At 35.5% G+C, this 20,636-nt stretch overlaps 2 protein-coding genes across 8 annotated transcripts; one reads left to right on the forward strand and one right to left on the reverse strand.

Annotated features, from left to right (window-relative positions):
* Positions 1–181: 181 nt before the first annotated feature.
* On the forward strand, positions 182–10,042 carry LOC140004023 (uncharacterized protein At3g49140-like). 4 transcript variants are annotated; one of them, XM_072082369.1, is made up of 12 exons: positions 182–474; positions 1,612–1,735; positions 1,950–2,169; positions 2,351–2,453; positions 2,545–2,609; positions 3,405–3,524; positions 3,760–3,858; positions 5,613–5,766; positions 7,044–7,147; positions 7,893–8,042; positions 9,042–9,137; positions 9,846–10,042. In XM_072082369.1, the coding sequence occupies exons 1-12, from the start codon at positions 420–422 to the stop codon at positions 9,954–9,956; spliced, it is 1,401 nt and encodes a 466-aa protein (XP_071938470.1). In that variant the 5' UTR covers positions 182–419; the 3' UTR covers positions 9,957–10,042. The 4 variants fall into 4 exon arrangements, 3 of the variants coding, with proteins under 3 accessions (XP_071938470.1, XP_027117242.1, XP_071938469.1); XR_011841602.1 differs by having other exon boundaries at positions 184–474; positions 1,944–2,169; positions 9,042–9,222; XM_072082368.1 differs by having other exon boundaries at positions 186–474; positions 1,944–2,169.
* A 676-nt stretch (positions 10,043–10,718) lies between these two features.
* On the reverse strand, positions 10,719–20,452 carry LOC113734772 (mitotic-spindle organizing protein 1A). 4 transcript variants are annotated; one of them, XR_011841604.1, is made up of 4 exons: positions 20,068–20,452; positions 18,630–18,878; positions 12,156–12,238; positions 10,719–10,948 (listed from the first exon to the last, which is right to left on the reverse strand). XR_011841604.1 is itself a non-coding variant. In XM_027261442.2 (3 exons), the coding sequence occupies exon 2, from the start codon at positions 18,876–18,878 to the stop codon at positions 18,636–18,638; it is 243 nt and encodes an 80-aa protein (XP_027117243.1). In that variant the 5' UTR covers positions 20,068–20,389; the 3' UTR covers positions 10,719–10,948; positions 18,630–18,635. The 4 variants fall into 4 exon arrangements, 2 of the variants coding, with proteins under 2 accessions (XP_027117243.1, XP_071938471.1); XR_003459378.2 differs by having other exon boundaries at positions 12,156–12,323; positions 20,068–20,451; XM_027261442.2 differs by lacking the exon at positions 12,156–12,238 and having other exon boundaries at positions 20,068–20,389.
* Positions 20,453–20,636: the final 184 nt, after the last annotated feature.

The raw sequence follows: 20,636 nt of genomic DNA on the forward strand, positions 1-20,636 counted from the left end.
GACAAGATAGTCCAAAAGAAAGTTAGCAAATGAAAATGAACAGCGGAAGAATTGTCCTCATGCAACTCGGCAGCTCCCAAAAGACCATGAAGGACAAAATGAGCAATGAAATCACAATATAACCGACACAATCAATTGGGATGCACTGTTCATCGCCCTTCCACGCTTTATGTAAAGTAGAGATACTTCTCGTTTGGCAGAAAATACAAGCGGAACATTTACAACGGAACAAACAAAGAAAAACCAGCGAAGCATCAAACCAACAAATTGAGAATTCCGTTTTGCGGCTCTGCTAATCTGCTGACTGTTCTGCTTTCTCATTCAGTGCCTTCCTTCCTTCCTTCAAGAACATCCTTTTTCCTTTTCCTTCCTTCTTTCCTTCCTGACTGAACTGAATTGAACCATCTCTTTCTTCATACATGTGGATCGCAACAGCAGCAGCAGCAGCAGCGGCTTCCTCGTCAATTTCCCTCGGTAATCAACTGCTCTTTTTTTTTTTTTTGTTCGTTCTAAACTACATATGGACCAGATGGTTTTATAATTTTTTCCCCTTCCCTTTATATTCTCTGTTTTTGTTTGTTTGCGTTTTTCGTCACGTAATTGTTAATGTACATTCCTCGTTTATGCAAATCTGGATTCTGACCAGCAAAAGTTCTTGTTTTTGCCTTTTTTTTGTGGATATTAGAATTCCAAATAGACTATATTGCCGCGTTTCTTGAGAACCCTTTTGTGTGTGAATCCTTTGAAGCTTACTGGGTGTTGGAATTGTTCTTTGGGCTTTGAGTGTTGGATTGTATAAAAATTGAATACATTAGATGGAGTTGGTCAGTATAATGTCTTGTCTTGCTCATCTTATATTTGCATTTGTCTACACGTGCTTGGAATTTTATCTTAAGGCAACAAAGTTGGTTTGGATCATAAAACTGTTCTGCAGTGATGCTACAGAAAAAATTACTGATTCTTAGCTAAATTATGACTTACTAGCTAATTGAATTTGCAAATTAACCAAACACAAAATCTAATCATGAAGTTACGGAAAACAATTTTTTTGATCAGTCAACTTTGAAGTGGCAAGAGTAAAGAAGCATTAGTCCATGACTTCATATTAGCCCCTCAATTGGAGAATTGCGGTTTGCTGATAATAAATGGTTGCAAAACAAAAATTGAAACTTAAGTGCAATTTATCTCATTGTTCGGTGTTGAAGATGAAATTAAAGTACAACAATTTGAACTGCTTGGTTTAAGGAATTGAGGATTGGATCAAGAGAGTATGACTTTTGGCACTTTGAGAAGAGTGTAAGCGAAGGTTTAGAGAGGAGCTGAACATATAAAATAGTCAGTATTGTGGAATAAGCATTGGGCTTATTGCAGTCACTAATTTCAAATCACACATAGAAAAATGTTTCTAACTATAAAGGACAATTTGCTTCATATCCATGCTGGTTTTCTTTTAAGTAGAGAGACAACTTGTATGGGAAAAAATAATGGTGAATAAGAAGAAACTGTTTTTCATACCATGATTGATTTTTCTTTTTTCCTTTTTTATTCATTTTACACATGGAAATCACTCATTTGTTGTTCTTTCAAATTTTATGCGTGTTTGTATTTTAGGTCCTTCCAGCTGCCACTATTGTCCTTCTGAAGGAATTTGCTGCTCAACATCATATGGAATAACCGGGAGTTGGACGAAATCAGTTGCTGGCATTCATAGAATTTCTGCGCATTCAGGATTAAGGTCTATATCTCGATACTAACTTTCTTAACTCTTTATTTTATTCTTTTGATGGAGAATACCACCTGAGAATGGTGGTATAGCCTTGGGGAGTTGGGCTACAGGTTGACATTTTTACTTGATCTTTCTCTTGATTGTCCACAACTGATGCTTTCCTTGGATTGACTGTTTAATATTCTTATTTTGCTGTCTCTGTGAACTTTATTATCAGTTTCAGGTGCGACAATTCTTTCTTTGGAGTTACACTTTGGCTGCCAAATGGACATGAGAATTGCAATTCAAGGGTTTCAGTTGCCGCTGATTACTCAGATTCTCTACCTGATTCCTCAAGTTATGGTGGTGATAATGGTTATCACCCACTTGAAGAACTAAGAGAATGTAGAAGAACTCGAGTTACTAAGCTCACAGATGCTGAAATTGCAAGGTCAACTGTTGAGGTTTGCTCTCTTTGTGCATCTAGTGTTCATGACTGTTACATGCTAATATAGAAAGGAAAAAAAAGCCAACAAAAAAAAATATTGCTATGTTCTAGGTGCTTCTGAAGTGTTGGAAGGAACGGAACTATTTGAATTACTCTTTGAAAAGTAACATTAGGTCTAACTTTAGTTCTTGTTTTAGGCTAACAACAGAGCGTTGTTGTTCTTCCCTAGTATGGTGCACTGTGAACCACATGAACAAGTCTCTTGGGATGATTTTCCGTATGTTATCGATGAATATGGAGGTTTGGTTTCTCATTTTTGTATTATCTGCCAAAGTGTTTTTCTTACACTAGATTTTAGATGTTTGAACTCTGATGAAGTTAAAAAATGCAGATATATTTGTTGAGATCTATGACAAAGACAATATCTTGCAAGATCCTCAAGCAAGTAACCCTGTGGTGAGGATCTCTCAGTTGCTGGATAGCTTTTCTCCTTTCTGGATGATGCATGGTTGAGTAGCTGTGTAGGTTGATTTTTAAATTCAATATTCAAACAACTTTCACAGAGCCATTTCATTCTCTGGTAGGATAGTGGTCCTTTCTTTTCTTTCCAATGCTAGTTCTTTTATTTCTTTTTTTTTTAACTTACATTTTTCCTATGCTTGTGTCTTAGTATCAGAATGTATCTTCCTTCTTCATCCTTTCAAGTTTAAAGACCTGAAATGATGAAATTTATATCTTCTCAGGATGCATCCTTACTGTGTTGCTTATCCAAAATCCATTTTAAAAAAGGGACTTTCTATGAGAAGATAATGGCTTGATTAAGGATCCAGACTAAAACATAGTTGGAAAACTTGTTTAAGGAACATATCAGAAAGTTTTTTAAAGTTCAGGCTGAAAAAATATGTAGAATATTTTTTTAACAATTGCTTTTCAGACCAAATCACCAAAAATGGACTTTATATTAGACTTGACTGCAGATCTCGTCTCCTTCCAGGATTAAGAAGTTTTTCTTCTCTTAGACTTTCTTGAAAGATTTTCTCTGGCAGCACCCAAAGCCATCTGTTGAAATTACAACCCATGATGTAGGCATTGCGTTAGCCTGATAGTACTGTAAAACACAAAACTTAAGTTCTGCATTTGTATCAATCCTTCTGTCATATGTTAGGGTCTATGGTGATTTACTATGTGGCATTTTAGTTTTCTTACTGTACACATCCTATAATGATCAAATATGCTATTGCTTGTTTGCAGAATGCTTTAATTGGAATGGACATCTCGCAGTATGAAAACAGAAGGATAGATACCTCTGAGTACGGCTTTTTAGAAAATAATTATGGTGATGACATAACTTACCTTAATGATTACGCTGAGGTGAAATTAGCTTTAAGCTACTTATTTTGAGTTTCCTGTTTTTAGTTATAGCTTTTTCTGTGTTAGGAGAATATTAGTATTCTTATAGATAATAAATTAGTAAGGGTATTCTTGTAAATAGTCTGTTAGGTTTGTACTCCTATAAATACTAGTTGGTCACTCATAATAGGGTGACTAGATGTCTTCCTCCCAAGATACCTGTTGACTGTAATAATTTATTTATATATTTTACCAGTTTGAAGATTCTGAGATGTTGGGTGTACGAGTGGATTGGGGAATGCCAGACAGTTCTAGCTGGGTTCATCCAATTTATTTTGCCAAGTGCTTAACGAAGGTGGGTACTGTTTCTTTTGCTAAATTAGATGCTGGCTAACTGCTTTTGGAGCTGCTTCTTCTTGCAACAATAAGCAAACTTGGTTGAGTTTTAAATGTAATGAGAAGGATTTTAGTTTTTGGAGTGCTTTCCAATGTGAAAACAACTTTAGTTCACATAAAAGTAACAGGTCAAGCACAAGGGGATCCTTGGGCACTATTTGGTCCTTCATGTAACAATACTTTTTGTTTAGTATCCTGAAAGTATGTTTCATCACTGGGAGTATTCATCACATTTTTTTCTCTTAAAAGAAATGTTATTGGTTGGTATCATGGTTATACTAATAGTAGCAACAATTAAAAGTAGAGTTATTGATTTCACAATTAGATGCATCAATGAATTTCTACTCAGTGCTTGTCAAAGGTTGTTATCACAGCCTCATACCATGTTTGATAACTTAGTTTTTTGCACCATCTTTATTCTTTTTTTTTTCGATTGTATGGAGTGCCTCTTGCCCATTACATTGGAATTAAACGACTAATTGCACTTAAAGAAAGTAAAATTTAAGTGAAGCTGGTGGCTTCCTGAGATTTATGAGACCAGCTGGATATGTTGTGACTCATTTTAGCTAGATGATTGGCACAAGCGTTCCCTTCTTTCCATTTACGTTTTAGTCACCATCCTGATCAGATTATTATGAGGGCTCTCCTTTTTGTCTTTTTTGACCGGTTGTGAACCAGATTTGACTATCCACTTCTTCACACCTAGATCCAGGCGAAGGTGATCCAACACATCATTGCCCAAATTTTATCCCCAATATTACCTGCCAAACCAATATTTACCGTGAAACCACATATCCAGCTGCCAAACTCATCTCTAATCAACCCACCTGTTGCTGCTTTGCATTGACTTTTGTCCAGCTAGAGTGGGGTTTATCCCATCCAATGCAGAATAATTCCTTCCAGCCCCTAGCCTGTAGAGTCCGTTTAAATTCTCCACTTTATTTGCTTGTTCCAGAAGTTTAGGAAGTTGAAATTCCAACTTTGGCAAGTCTTCTTTGAAGACAGCTGCATTTCTGGATCTCCATGCATGATATGCTACTTGTTGGAAAAGGATTTGCCAAGTCACATCCTCAAATTTGCCCAGATTCAGACCTTTGTTTCAGTCTATTCAGTCCGATTTTTGTTTATAAAATCAGTCCAATGCTCAGGATGAATAAATTTTTCCCAAAGTCAGATATAAGACTACAATCTTGTAGTCTTTTGATTTTATTAGACCTTTCTGTGTGACTTTTGAAAATGCTGGTGCCAGGTCATTGATTAGTTAGGTTACAACAGCTTTTTATGGTGTTATGACTTAGTTCAACCTTTTATGACACCTAGTTAGAGTTATTTCTAGTATAAGGCTGATCAAGTAAAGAGTAAAGATGGTTATCATAATATATAGAATTTAATATTTGACATGACATGTATTTGGTACTGATGATAGAAACTTCTTGACATATTTTTCTTTCAAAGGATTTCAAACTTCACTAGTTATGATAAATAAACTGCACTGTCACAAACCATTTGAGATGCATTACCAGGCTTTATTTAGGTGTGAATTATTTGAGCTTGGATGTAACCATTGAAGGAAAGATACAATACACAGTCTAACAGAAACATATTGCTGTTACAATCTTTTTTCCTCCTCCATGAATTATGAATTACTCTTGCCGATTTGGTGGATCTTGTAGGATTTCTTAAACTCAATTTTTGGTTTATACTGTCCCATAGGTTGTTTCAGCGGAACATGTCAAAATGATTGACCATCCTTCTAATGGTGTTTCTGTTTGGGGACACCTTAAGCCTGCTTATGTTGATGAAGAATTATATCTAAGACGGCTTTTTGATGATGAAAATAATGATGGCTACACTTCAGGCTGGACAGGTATTCTGATTCTCTTACAAATTTATCAATGTTGATGCATCTTTCTTTTAGATATTACTTTTTATATCTTCCATCCCTATTTGTGCATACCTATGTTGAAGATCCCTCGGTTCTAACATGGGCCACTATTCTAAACACATGTAAGTTGTAAAGGTGGCTTGTAACTAGTAGCAACAGCATCACCATGCCTAACTAGGGCTTTCTCTTTCTCTTCATATTTTTCAAAACTTTCCACTTTTGAGCCATGTTAGTGGATTTCCAGCATTTTAAAGGGAAATTCTAGCTATAAATACCATTTTTTTTTTGTTGAAATAATTTTGTAATAAAGAGATGGAGATGCAACATGCTACCGTATTGTTCTCATTTATTTTATATTACTGAATTTAAGTGCCCCCACTTTTTTTCACTAGCACCTTTAAACTACTGTGTTTTCTCCACACTCTGCCTCAGTATTTTAGGTTGCCAGAGTGGGAAAGAGCTTGAAAATAGTATTATTACCTTCACTATTTCGTGAAATCCTACAAGTAAGTGCTAATTGGACATTTAGCTTCTGTGTTAGCTTATTTATCAAAAGCTAAGCTCTAGTAACGCATTAAATTGCTAGTCCTCTAGATCTCTTCTAGTCGTTAGATCCAACAGATTCTACCACTAGGTCCACCAATAAAACATCAAGGGACTAATGTTCCATTTGGAAATCAGGAAGGCTAAACTGGTAAACCATGACCATGGTTCACTCTACTAGTATCATTGGTCCTAAGTTGAATCCTATGGTTACCGAAGTAAAATGTGTAAAAGTGGTTAAGAGGGCTCCCTTAACAGTGGCAAACCTCTAGGGGAAAGGGAACTTATCTGCCAAAGGCTTTCACCATGGGAAGATAGTCCCCTTTAGTGCAATTTCAGGGTATGTTATGGCTGATTTTGATGTTTGATTCTGTGGCTGATACTGCAACTATCATTCTTTCAGAGTTTATCTTCTTGAATTGCATTCCATTGTGAAAATTCCTTTCTTCTTATGATTTACTCACCTCATCTGATATTCCTATATAATTTGAACTCCTTCAATCTGCCTTTGACATATTTGTGTGGGCTGTTACTTTTGCAATCATTGACAGAGAAGTCAGCAAAGTTCTCCAGCAAGAGGACTGATCGTCAACTTTTTGTGTAGCAAGAATACTTTTGTTCTTTTCCCCTTTCCCTAGAAAACTTTCTTTGGTTGGTAAATATTATTAGCTTAATACCTTGGGAGCTCAGCTGGTTTATTCATTTTCCATTTGCAGATGGGGAAGGCTTCAGTTCTAGTGACTGTGGAAGTCATAAGAGATCAACCATCTACAGATTGGATATCATGAAAATGGACCTATTCTCTGTCTATGGTGAACAGGCATGTATATTGTAGCCTCCAGCTTGATAGGTCTTGCAGATTGTTGGTAAATTTTTGGCATAAATTATCTCAGTTCCAGGGAACATATACTTTTGTTTTGGATAACAATATTTTTTCATTTTTCTAGGAAGATATATCTTACAATTTCCCCCCGTTAACTATATCAGAATTTCAACTTCCTATAGCCTGAAATAGTGCTGCTGACAACAGGATATAGGATAAAATTGGCATATTAAGTTACCCACTTGAGGTGATGGTTGCATGTCCTATAAGCTGCTTTTACTTGATATATTGTATGCATGTGGAAATCATTTTCAAGCTTATGTGGGTAGCTGCATCTGTGATAGATGTCAGTTATTCCTCCTGGTAATTGCTTACTAACCAAGTATTTGTTTTTTGTTGTGACATCATATTTATTTTCTTGGTCAGCTTACTAGGCATTGCATCTTGGTCGATTACTAGAAATTCTTGATCTGCATCCATAGTTTCAGAAGTACTGAATTTGGTGGAATGTAGGATAAAGATAGCTTCTTTGTTAACCAAAATGTCAACTTTGTCATTCAAGACATGATTTATTAATTGAAAAAGTTAGTGCTTCCCGAGTCACCAGAATAATTTTGGACCATACTTCAGTACCTTTTTCAGAGAGAGTCCATGATGTTAAGATATGTTGTTTCATGAGTTATGTTCAACTTCTTTTGACTACCTGAGGGCATAAAAATGACCATTTTTTCACTCTATGCAGTTGGCTATCAGTTTAGAAGATTTTCAGGATGCTGAGCCTGATATTCTTGTACACTCAACAGCAGCACTTGTAGAGCGGTTTGATGAGCCAGGAGTGAGATGCAATTTTGCACTCAAAGCTCTTTGCAAAAAGAAGGGACTTCTTGTTGAGGTAGTTTTCTCTTCTTGCTATAAGATTTTGGTCCGAGGAATATGGCCATGTTTCTCGAAAACATAATTAAGAGGTATTAGATTATAGTCATGTCTGACATTGTAGAATTGCTAGGGAAAAAAAAAAAAAGATAATACTGCTGTTGGTTGTATGGAGTAACAAAGGCAGGGCTCCGTGACAACTGCCTCTTACTTCAGCATGAAGTAGAACTTCTGGCATTCAACAGAAACTTGCTGCTTGGTTGGACTATGCATGACAGATTAGGTTTGCATAGAAAACCTTGTTAAAATATGTATTTTGAAGGTGCAGATAAAAAATATTTAAATTGGTGATTTTTCAACATTTTGGTGAATATAGTTTTAAGTGAACAAGGTATATCGTATGAAAATGAGTTACATGTTTGGATACACACATTATTCCAAATAATATTTCGCTTGCATCATAAACACATTTTCCAACCCATCTTTTTATATTCCCAATCAACTTTTTATCTCACATACATCACATCATAAAAAGTGCTACAGTAATTATTCCAAATAATATTTCAAATAATACCCTATCCAAACAAATATCACCCGAGATTATGGTCTCTTTCTTGGACATGTATGAGCTACAGTTTTGACCAAGTTAGTTGTTTATTAGAGATTTTGACTTTGTTGGTGGAAGTCGTTTCATGTGGCATTAATGAGAAGTGGGATCCACCGCCGATGCTAGATGTCAATGTCCCATTGTACTGCACTCAATCTAGACTGCAGTTAACTTTTTTAACATTTCACCTAAGACTACTTTACTAGCGTAATTCCAGTTTCTCTGCTTTGTTTTCTGTGACAAATTCCCTGATATTGTAGTGTCTCTCGCACATTCCTATTCTGTTTATGGATTTTTGGCTTTATCCAACATGTATTTCTTGGTGGTTTGTTGCCAATAACATGCATGGGTATTTATATAGCATATTGTTTTGATAACTGATAACAATGTTTGTCTGCTCCATTTATTTAGGGGGCAAATTTGATTGGAGTTGACAGTCTTGGAATGGATGTCAGGGTCTTCTCAGGATCAGAAGTGTTAACTCATCGTTTTCCATTCAAAGTTAGGGTAAGGAAGCTGCCATCTGAACTGCAAAGTTGAAAGTGCTGCTAACAGTGGAAAATACTCACTTTTTGAAGTAACAATATAAAAGGTTCTCTATTGCTTCAATGTTCTAGTGCTAGTAGAATGATACAGAAAGAAATCTGACTTTTAATACAAATACTGTTGGGACTTCTAATTTAAGGTGCATGCTAACACTAGCAAAGACCAGATAATACTTTTAGGGGTTTTCCCCAACACAAACAGATCACAGAAACTAAATAGTTGGAGATTATTTCACTGAAGGATACCTTTCTGAGTTACCTAGTGGAGTCAATTGTCCATTGTTCGATCAAAATGTTCAAGAAAAGTAACCCCCTTGGCTTCAAGAGAAACACAGATTTAAACATCATCTGATTTTCTGGAGAGGATTCTGGGTAGTCGATTCTGTATACACTCTCAAGGCCCCGTGCTAACTTGCTTTAACTTTGTTCTCATTAATCCGAAGTATCATGAATAAACTTTTCGTTCTTTTGAGATCTATTTGGCACGCATTGTGCCTATGGCAGTAACTTCCACCATTAAGGTACAGCAAATCAAAGAAGTTAGTTTCACTGATCTGTACTGCAAATGGCACATGTAACTAGCTTCCTGTCCTTCTATACTAAACATGCTTCTAAATGAAGTCCTGTTTTTGCATAACTAACTGTAATCCTGGTCTCTCTGTATGTGCAGGCAACATCAGAGGCTGCTGCAGACAAGCAGATTCAGCAACTTCTTTTTCCGAGGTCACGTCGAAAAAAACGTAGGACTCTTGAAAAACTTAGGGACACAGATTCATTTTGATTCTTAGGATGTCAGTTTTTTTTTGGTAATAAGCATCTATCAATAAACTTCAGGCGAAAGTAATAAAATTTTACCAATTTTACTCAGTTAAATGCTCTATCAAATTTCCTCTTCTCCCATCTCTTTGTTGGTCCTCTGCATTGTATAAGCTTCTCTTACACTGGCCAACAATAAAATCAGAAAATAAAAGCCAGATCTAGCTAGTGCAAGAAAATTTCTGCTAAAATATTAAAGATCATTTCTAGACCTTGCTACGTAGATCAGTTGATAAACCTTCATGGGTGATGATGTGTAAAACCATCCCTTCTTCATATCAGTTTAGTTTCCTATAGGAATTCTATAGAGGATACACACTACACAGGTCGATTATTAGCTCTTTTCCTTTTTTTTTTTTTTTGGGCTGTGGTGGGTATAAAAATTTGTTAGCCTGAAGTGATCGATGGTTTAGTTACTGATGTAAAGTGGGAAGATGATTTTCCCATTGCTGAAACATTCTGCATAGGAAGATGCAAGGGCGGCTGCTTCTCTTTTGTAATTAATCTCTTGATTATTAAGTGTTAATATACAATGATAAAGTTTGACCCCCAAAACAATAAATAAATTGAAACGTCCTCTATTGAAATTCACTTCAATTACTGGGAACTAAAAGAATTGTGAAGCTTTGGTCACTAATGTCCTTCAAATCTTTATTGCCATACGATATTTACATTGGTTATGTCATTAGGACCGTGATACTTGAGAGAAAGTTTACTAACAAAAAGATTTAAGCCACAGTGATGTCTTAATATCAAATAAAAACACAATTAAATTTTAACAAAAAAGCTAAATTTGTAATGAAACAATTTTCATGAGTGAAATAACCTTTGTCACATTTCTCAAGCGTCCAAAGCTGCACAAACTTGTAAAATGAATATGAATTACTGGTTTGGTAAAATGAAGAAATTTGTAAAGCGTCCCATCCTGGAGGAGTCAAGCCTTTTGTCTCCCAGTACCTATTCAAAAATTTAGCATTCAGTCTATCAGGTTTTACCCAGCAGCATGTAGCCACAAAAATTTTATATAATGCATAACAGAAACACAAGTATACTTTCAAATCAAACAGAAAAGGTTATCCACACAACTAAAGATGCATAAATAACAAGCATCATGACTTGTCCAATTCCACTTTGATAAGAGTATCTGAGAACTAACAAGCCAAATGCATGGAATTTTAGATAAATGTGGCTAAGAAATATTCAGTATCCCAAAATTCAAGGGCCCTGTTGCAAGCGATGACATGAAACGTTTAAACGCTATTCTGAAATCAGATAAACAAAAGTGTCTGCATAAGATCAAGACTGACTTCAGCATTTTCCCATGTTAAAATAGCCAAAGCCAACAACATTGTTATTCAAGGCAGTAAATGGCGACTCAACATGCACAACACAAATGCATATCCAATTCGAAGATTATATCTTTGCATATAAGATATATATGTATGTATATATATATGCCAGCAACATATTATTTGGCATTGGTTATGGCAAAAATCACATCTGCATTTTAATCTTTTATTATAACATCACTAAGTTAGACTGCTCTGGGATGTGTGCCATTCATTGCAAAGACCGTGCTCTCCTGCAGACAAGCTTTTCTATACTACCACAGTGAATGCAACCATGATCCTGATATTATTGTTTTTGCAAGAGACCAATTAGCCTTGATGTTGAAGCTCGTTGTCAACACAAGTAAATATGTGACAACCAACATTTCCACAGTAGACAAGAAACGAATCAACAACAACAACCTATACTAGCTATTCTAAATATAACCCAAATAGATGACTATTACTTTACATTTCTTGTCTACTTCTGCGACTAAGCAACCACTACTGCAATGTTCAACTTAGTCAAGAAAAAAGGGCTTCAATACGTCTCGACAAGCCTGCTAAAGTCAACATCACTTCTATCACCTAGTTGACACCGAGTCTATCCTTTCACAAGAAGCCAGATTATCGACCAGAAGGGCTAATATAGTGTCATGAGAGGAAAGGAAAAGAACAATAGTATAGGCAGAAGATGAACGTGGTGTCACCCATACAGGCTGAAATAGTGCATGAGGTACAAGCTGACATGGATGATTACGCAACTCTCTCTACATTCACAAAAATAGAGATATTGTGTAACTAATCAGTCATGCAGAACTAGAAGAATAGCATACCCATAAAAACCTGGAATCCCAAAAAGCTCCCATCCATGTCTCATTTCTTTCTCTCGTTTTTCATAAATAACGGGAGCAGGCCTCTGGTTGAGTTGAATAGAGTCAAATTCTTCATGCAGTTTAACACCAGAAAGCAAGGGATAAGGTTCTTTTATTCAGTTGACACATCTACGTAAAAGAGGTCCAGCAGAAACAAATTTCATATATTAAAACTAGAAATGGTGAATTATAATCATTCATCTTTATCTTTACAATTGCTTAAGTCACCCAGAGAGTGAAGAGATAATGAGATAATAACAAGGTTTAGGAGAATCTGGAAGGAAAACTTTATTCTGCGATAACTAATAGTAGATTGGAGTGCAAGTTTATTGACAGATATTTAATATATGAACCTTACTCTCATGATGTTTATGATAGGCAGTTAAGCATATGATGCAAGTAGTGTAAATTGCAAGGCTTCGTGCAATTTTTTATTCATGAACAGTAACTAAGCACAGAGCATATATTCACTCAGTGAGACAGGTAAAGAATACCTAGGCGCAAACACTTCTCAGTATAGTACTGGTGCATGCTCAATCAGATGGTTGTCTCACATTAGGATGTATAAGCTCGGAAGTTTACAGAAAAACAGAAAAAACAGTAAAGTATATATAATCAGATATCAGTTATGAGACTCACTAAGATCAAATACACATGACCAAAAAATAATTATAATTTCACAAGGAAATGTCAGGTCATAAACAAGGGATCCTACCAACAAAGAAGCAATGTCTGAGCATAGAATTATATGAGAGGTCAGAAACTACAACTAGTGAATTGCTCTCAAATGAACAAACAATTCTTCCTTGTCTAATCTCAAGGACGCATTGACAAATCAATCTATTCACAAGATCAAGTACTTTCCCTAAATCAAAGGAAGCTAGTATTATCATATATTATGCATTGTATACAACACATAATGTTATGCTACATAACTTAGGAACTTTGCTCCAAATGTAAGCAAATTTTTTCAAAGGCAGAAATACTCAATTTTACAAGCAGCAATAACTTCCTTAAAAACAACTTAGATTCATACTAACTATTTTAAGCAACCATCACGCCACATAAGGTTCTTCAATATATCATACCAATAAGTTACACTATCCCATGTCCCCCTAATTATGCCACAAATTAGACACATGCATTACATATTGTTTGAATCTTGGGCAAAAATGATGAGCTGCAGACACCCTGGATCACCTAAAAATGATCTAAAGATGCATCTGTATAAAGGTGACTAGAAGAAAATATCACTTGATCTTTAACCACCACATCTTCATCATCGTGTGGTACATGAGCTCAATCAGTTCAAGCAAGCTGCACCTGCTCCTAGCTGAGTGAAAATAGATGCAGCAATAAGAAGCACATGGATTTGTGAAATGCAAAGTCAAACAACTAAGGCCAAACTTGCAAACTTGTCTTAATTCGTCTGATGCTCACCCACCACATCAACAAGGGCAAATTTCTCAAAATATTGTCCAAAACAAAAAGTCGCAAAATGTTGTTGGGCAAGGCACCTTTTCTTAATTTATGCTCATGGGCCAAATTTTACCCTTAAATTAAAAAAAAGTTTTGGCAAAATGGTCCCTCCAAATTTGTGAATTGAGACAGCCATGTTCTCAAAACACGGCAGGCACCTTTCTACTGAAAAAGAAAAAATTACCGCTTTCAAGGATCAGTATAGTAGAAAAAAATTATCTATCATCTAGCAATATTCAGATAACGCAAAAGCTAGCTACACATGGCAGGTTAATTTGATATACACCATAGCCTAATACTCTATGCATGACATCACTTATTTTCAACAGATAGTTTGGGTCCTTCAGGGTTTTCAAAGTTGCCTAATATGAGGTCAGTAGCTTTAATTAATAAACTAACAAATATTTCAAAGATCTGCAACAATCAATCAAGAAGGGCCATAATTGTTCATCTGGAGATGGTGGGATGAAGGAAAAACAGAATCTAAGCATTCTTTTTGTAATAGAATCTAAGCATAACCTTCAAAAAATCTATAGCATTGACTTCAACTTCAACTGAAGAAAGAAATTGTCTCAGTTATGTCGGCAGAAAGCTCGAGATGGGTCAAATTGGATACCAGTTTCAAAAGTTCAACAGTTCCAAAAGCTCAACAGCTCCAATTCCAGGTACCCAAAAATTTATCAATTTCAAGAAAATGATCAAGTACCACTTCAGGAACTGATGAGGAGCACTTGGCAGAATAAAATTTTCCAGGAAATCTTCATCACTAGTCCATATCTTATAAGTGAGACTAGGGGCTCCTCCCAAAATCTGAATTTCTTCATATTTTCCACTATTTGTTTTATACATTCCCATTTAAGTTTGTTAGACTACAAAACCCTTATTCTTTGGAAATTATTATTTTGGTATAAAAATCCAGTGTTAAAATGGAAATAAGATGGTGCGGAGTGAAGTTTGCTACTTGGTTTGTTTATATAGACCCTCGGTGAAAATCTAGCCGTTCCAACGAACGGCTAGATTACAAAGTTGAATTTTTTTTTTTTAAACTTACCATACTACCGGGCTGAGACAGCCCGAAAGGGGACAACACGTGAAAAAAATTGCTCACGGGATGCTGTAGCAAAAAACTTTAGACAGATTCTGCTAGCCTTTTTTTTTCTGTCGACTTATATAGCCAGGCTAGGCCAGCCTTTTTTTTTTTTTTTTTTTTACTTTTTGTCAGCCTGACAGCACTGACACAACTGGCTACTGGGCTGACATTCAATTTTTTTTAAAAAAAAAATTTTTTTGAGCCGGCAACTAGTTCTGTTTTTATGGAAAAAAAAAACTTTTTTGCTTTTGCTACCGGGCTGTATTTAATACCACACCATTGTCAAAACCGTAAATGTCCGATTTTTTTTTTGGCAATATTCTGAGTAATTAACCAATGACTTGCAGCTTCCTTTTTTTTTCTAAATTTATCTTCATTTTTTTTATTAACAAACTCGTGAATTTTAACACTGAATTTTTATACCAAAATAATAATTTCCAAAGAATAAAGATTTTATAGTCTAACAAACTAAAATGAGAATGTATAAAACAAATAGTGGAAAATATGAAGAAATTCAGATTTTGGGAGGAGCCCCCAGTCTCACTTATAAGATACGGGCTAGTGATGAAGATTTCCTGGAAAATTTTATTCTGACTACAAAACCCTTATTCTTTGGAAATTATTATTTTTCTATAAAAATTCAGTGTTAAAATGCATGAGTTTGTTAGTCTTTTCACATAACCAAAAAAATGAAGATAAATTTAGGAAAGAAAATGAAGCTGCAAGTCATTGGCCAATTACTCAAAATATTGCTTAAAAAAAAATCGGACATTTACAGTTCTGACAATGATGTGGAATTAAATACAACCCGATAGCAAAAGGAAAAAAAATTTTTTTTTTTTGAAAAAACAGCACTAGCTGCCGGCTCAAAAATTTTTTTTTTTTTAAATTGACTGGCTGCCGAGCTGACACAACCCGGGAGCCAGTTGTGTCAGTGCTGCTGGGCTGACAAAAAGTCAAAAGAAAAAAAAAAGTTAACCTAGTCTAACTACATAAGTCGACAAAAAAAAAGGCTAGCGAATCTGACTAAAGTTTTTTGCTTCAGCATCCCGTGAGCAATTTTTTTCACGTGGTCCCCTACCGGGCTATCTCAGCCCGGTAGTATGGTAAGTTTGAAAAAAAAATACAATTTTGTAATCTAGCCGTTCAAATGAACGGTTAAATTTTCACCAAGGGTCTATATAAACAAACCAAACAGCAAACTTCACTCAGCACCATCTTATTTCCTGATATCTGAACTTTCTCCCATCTCTATCTCCCATTTCAACAGATTCACTTCACTGCCCGACAGAATTGGCTAAAGTTCCGCCAGATTCATGAGTGCCTGATTCTGTCGAAACTCCGTCAGATTAACCCTATTTCTTATGCTCAATTTGTAACAAGTCCAAAGCATCAAAAGTAGCGTCCGCCTGCCCAATCATGAATTCATGATCTTCAATGTCCAATGACCCGAGAAGAACAAAAAGATCACTTTGAAGTTGCACCACACCCTTAACAAATGCTTCTGATACTTTTTCGTGATATTGTTTTCTTAGTGTCCAAAAATTGAGCCCCTTTACTGAGAGTTACTCACGGATGTTGAAGAAAACGTTGCGGTAAATTGAATCTAAACTCACACGTCTAACCAAGTCTCACACGTCTAATCAAGTTAGGAGATGGCTTTTGTTTTTAACTTTTTGCAGCTGCTGCCGGGCTGTATCACAATTGGCTGCCAAGCCGGTCAAATTTTTTTAAAAAAATTTTGACTGGCTGCCCAGCTGACAGTGCTGTTTTTCAAAAAAAAAAAATTTTTTGCTTTTGCTGCCGGGCTGACAGAGCCCGACAGCAATAGTTTAATACCACACCATTGTCAGAGCCGTAAATGTCCAATTTTTCTTTTTTTTTGGCAATATTCTAAGTAATTAGCCCAAGTCATTTCCCTTTTGTTATGGTTGGGTTTTACAGATAATTAGAAAGAATTTCATCTTATATTTGTTAAATTGACCGCTGCAACGGCAGGCTCAATTCACAAATTTGGTCCCTGCTGTGTATTTGCAAATACTACCCGCTGTGTTCTCAAAGTACGGTAGACTTGCTTTTTCAAAAAAAAAATTAAGGATAATATTTGGTGGGCATAAATTAAGAAAAGGCCCTTCACCTAGCAACATTTTGCCAACTTTTTTTTTATTTAACAATATTTTGAGAAATCCTTCAGTAATAATGGGTTAACTATCACCTAATCTTTTGTTCATATTTGAACCATAGCATTTTACCGTATCTCAAACTATTAATTTGTTTCCATATATTGAAAAAACGTAATACATTAGTGCAAATAATGAATGAGTTAGCACCTATTCAAAATTAAATACATGTTGCTCGCAATTTACGGGTCACATAAAAATGCAGGAATTGGATAGGAACAATTGTCAGCTTGGTCAATAACTAAATTTCACCACTTTTTTGGTGTTTGAACCATAGCAATTTACCATATCTCGAAGTATTAATTTGTTTCCATCTATTGAAAAAAAGTAGTACATTACCATAAACAATGAATCAGTTAGCACCTATTCAAAACTAAATATGTGTTGCTTGCAATTTATGGGTCACATAAAAATGCAGGAATTAGATAGGAGCAATTGTCAGCTTGGTTAATAACCGAATTTCACCACTGACAAAACTTTCAAAAATGTGTGGCCAGGATTTAGTGAAATATATCTAGACCCACGAAATCTGGACCACGCATTTTGAAAATTTGTGTTGATGCCCAATTATTAACCACCCAAAATACAATAGGACTGCAACTGACAACTGTCCTTGCAACAATTGCCACCAAAAGAGGACTAACTACTCCTCAAGACATTGCCACCAATTGCCACAACCTACTCCTCAAACATTGATCATAATAGCGATGTGTTACAAATGTCAAGTACATGTAGCAAATGGGCAGGATGTATTCAGAAGTTTCCAAATATTATGTCATGCCAAAGTGGATAAGCCAATATTGCTCATGCCTATTCACTGTTATTTATTAACTAATACAGGCAAAATACATGACATTTACTGGGACAATTGAGTCATGCACTTGTTTCACTTTGAATTTCTTTCTCTCTATCTTTCATTTTACTTCCCCTTCTCCAGATGTACTTCCCCTTCTTTCATTTTACTTCCCCTTCTCAAGTACATGTAGCAAATGGGCAGGATGTATTCAGGAGTTGCCAAATATTATGTCATGCCAAAGTGGATAAGCCAATATTGCTCGTGCCTATTCACTGTTATTTATTAACTAATACAGGCAAAATACATGACATTTACTGGGACAATTGAGTCATGCACTTGTTTCACTTTGAATTTCTTTCTTTCTATCTTTCATTTTACTTCCCCTTCTCCAGGGGTAGCAACAGTGCCAACTCTGTAATCTTCTACCTAGTTTTGGCATGGTTTTGCTAAGTGTCAAAACAAAACAGCTTGTTAGTTGTCTCCCTCCTTCCAAGTGCTCTCTGTCAAAGGACCATGTTGACCATGCATCCAATATAAAGGAATCCACTCAACAATTAAGGCAGTCTACTATTCAATAATATCTCTCTCTTTCCATTCAAAATTTATACAACTTGAGAAACAAGTTCTAATATACAGATTCATATTTCTTCTGGATTTTATTCAAATTTTCACTACCACTTGATTTTCCACTAAAAATAGAATTGCATAGAATAATATTGCATTCAAAACAACATAGTAAACATTCATACCTCAAACCCCATCAACTTGTTAACCCCAACACAAGGCCAAAAAAATATTGATACTTAAAGAACAAATATCAAGAGAACATATAACCAACAATTAGAAAAATCACACTAACAATGAAAAGAAAAATTAGAAAGAAAAATTACCTCCACCTAAGGAATGGAAGGAGCCGGTGGTGTTGCAGACAAAGAAGAAGCAGACGATGAAAGATTGGGAATGGTTTCCCAGCGGAGCTCCTTAACAACAGCAGCTAGTGCCTCAGGGTTGAGACCCATTTCACAAAGGGCAATGAGAATCGAAAGTGTATGACGATCCAGCCCAGTTTCAAGAATGTTTGACATGTGGAATACTAGGTCAAGAGATTCTCGTGCTGTTCTTGCAGCTTCTGGGCCCATCTACAACAGTAAAATCACTATTAAAATGTTTTCCTTCTACTACTGATTCTCTAGTAAAGATTTATATGAAACCACAAATAAAAGAAACAAACATGCAGAGAATAATGGGCTCAAAAATGAAAAAGAGTTCAAAAGGAATCATTAAAAAAAAAAGATAATTTCTTTCAACTCTTTTTGCCTAATTCATTGGCTCCCAAGCAAAGTATATCATTTGCCTCATCATTTCACTCAAATCAAGTATTCTTAACACTAAACATGTTATGTTTGCTATCAAGGACACGACTACACCAAAAAGCCAATAAATGGGGCAGAAAGGAAAAAGGGGGCATGCAGTCTAAGACTTAATTGAGGCTTAGGTTAATGTTAAACAAAAGAAGAGGGAAGAAAACAGCAAAGCACTTATACTGTTTTCTTTATTTACATTCGGCTTATAAGACAGCTAAAAGAGACTTCCTCATAGGAATTATTCTGAATTGTTAATCAAAGAAAGTGAAGTAAAGATTGTTATATTTTCTACTGCACTCTTGTTTATAACAAACTTAATAGTGTAGTTCCTCATCTACAGGTAAAATATCAAGCAAAGGATTCATTGAGGCCATTAGCAATGCATCAAATCCTTACATCAGTTCCAGCTATGAATCTTTATTTCCCTCGAGCTTTCCCAATTTCAATCCCAAACTGAAAAATATTACTATTCTAGCACAGCAAAATTTAGAATTTAAAGCCCTTATACACTCAATATAGTAGCAAATAGCTGCTGATTTCTAACCAGTCTGTGTAACTAATGGTCAAATTTAGGTTACAGCATCCTAAGTAGCAGTCTCAGCAGCATAATTCCAAAGACTCATCCATCTAATCAGCACAATAATCATACAAAACCACAATCTATTGCCCTCGAGGGGGGGGGGGGGGATTTCTGTCAGTTCCATTAGACACAAAATCAAGGACAATCTTTTGCAACAGCCCAAAACAGTTCAACTAAAAATAAAGAAACGCAAGTACACTATCGAGTAAAAGGACAACGGCAAATAAAAACAAAAGGGAAGTACAGAGATTCCAATCAATGAATAAAGGCTTTAAATTTAGTTAAATCCGCAATATTCCAATTGATCTGTAACCAACCAAGGACTTTAAATAAAATAGTACTCAGAAAGCTAAAAATATAGAGAAACAAATAAAGGCCTTATACCTGTCGAAACAATAGCCAAGGACACCACAGAAACAAATGGGGTTAAGGTTCGAGAGCTTTAATCTGAGATTTTGTGACCGGAAGAATTAAGGAAAAGACAAAATATAGATTGTACTAGGACTTCTGCTTGGATTTGGGATGATAGAACTGCAAAGGGGTAGAACCCACAGTGGGATTGAAATTTTGTTTCTTTTGATTGAAAACGTTGTTAGCAAGAAAGAAAGAACTGTTCGTCGAGGAGGCTTGTGAATTTGCTCAAAGAGTAAAGGCGGCGAAAGTGGTGGTGGTGGAGATTTTAATTTGTTTATTTATTTTTTTAAATTGGGTAATGTTGTCCAACACAAATATCCAAATCATCTAAAATATACATGAGTTTTTATTATCAATCCAAAATTGACCCAACACCCAATTTATCCAACCCAACCTCTTAAATTAGTGGGTGAATTGGGTGGGTTGTTAGGTTTTGAGTCTAATTGCCAGGTCTATTTCTAGTTTTTGGCAGAAATTTGGTAAACCTAGGACCTGTATAGTAAACAAGTTTTTGATCAAGTATGTCTATTATAAGTTTT

This window comes from Coffea arabica, chromosome 3c, assembly GCF_036785885.1.
Source record: "Coffea arabica cultivar ET-39 chromosome 3c, Coffea Arabica ET-39 HiFi, whole genome shotgun sequence".
In the NCBI taxonomy this organism is placed as follows: domain Eukaryota; kingdom Viridiplantae; phylum Streptophyta; class Magnoliopsida; order Gentianales; family Rubiaceae; genus Coffea; species Coffea arabica.

Coding starts and splice junctions, on each gene's coding strand:
- LOC140004023 (XM_072082368.1), top strand. CDS start 420: ATGTGGATCGCAACAGCAGCAGCAGCAGCAGCGGCTTCCTCGTCAATT. Junction 475..1,611: donor TTCCTCGTCAATTTCCCTCG/GTAATCAACTGC, acceptor TTTGTATTTTAG/GTCCTTCCAGCTGCCACTAT. Junction 2,610..3,404: donor CTCAAGCAAGTAACCCTGTG/GTGAGGATCTCT, acceptor GCTTGTTTGCAG/AATGCTTTAATTGGAATGGA.
- LOC113734772 (XM_027261442.2), bottom strand. CDS start 18,878: ATGGGCCCAGAAGCTGCAAGAACAGCACGAGAATCTCTTGACCTAGTA.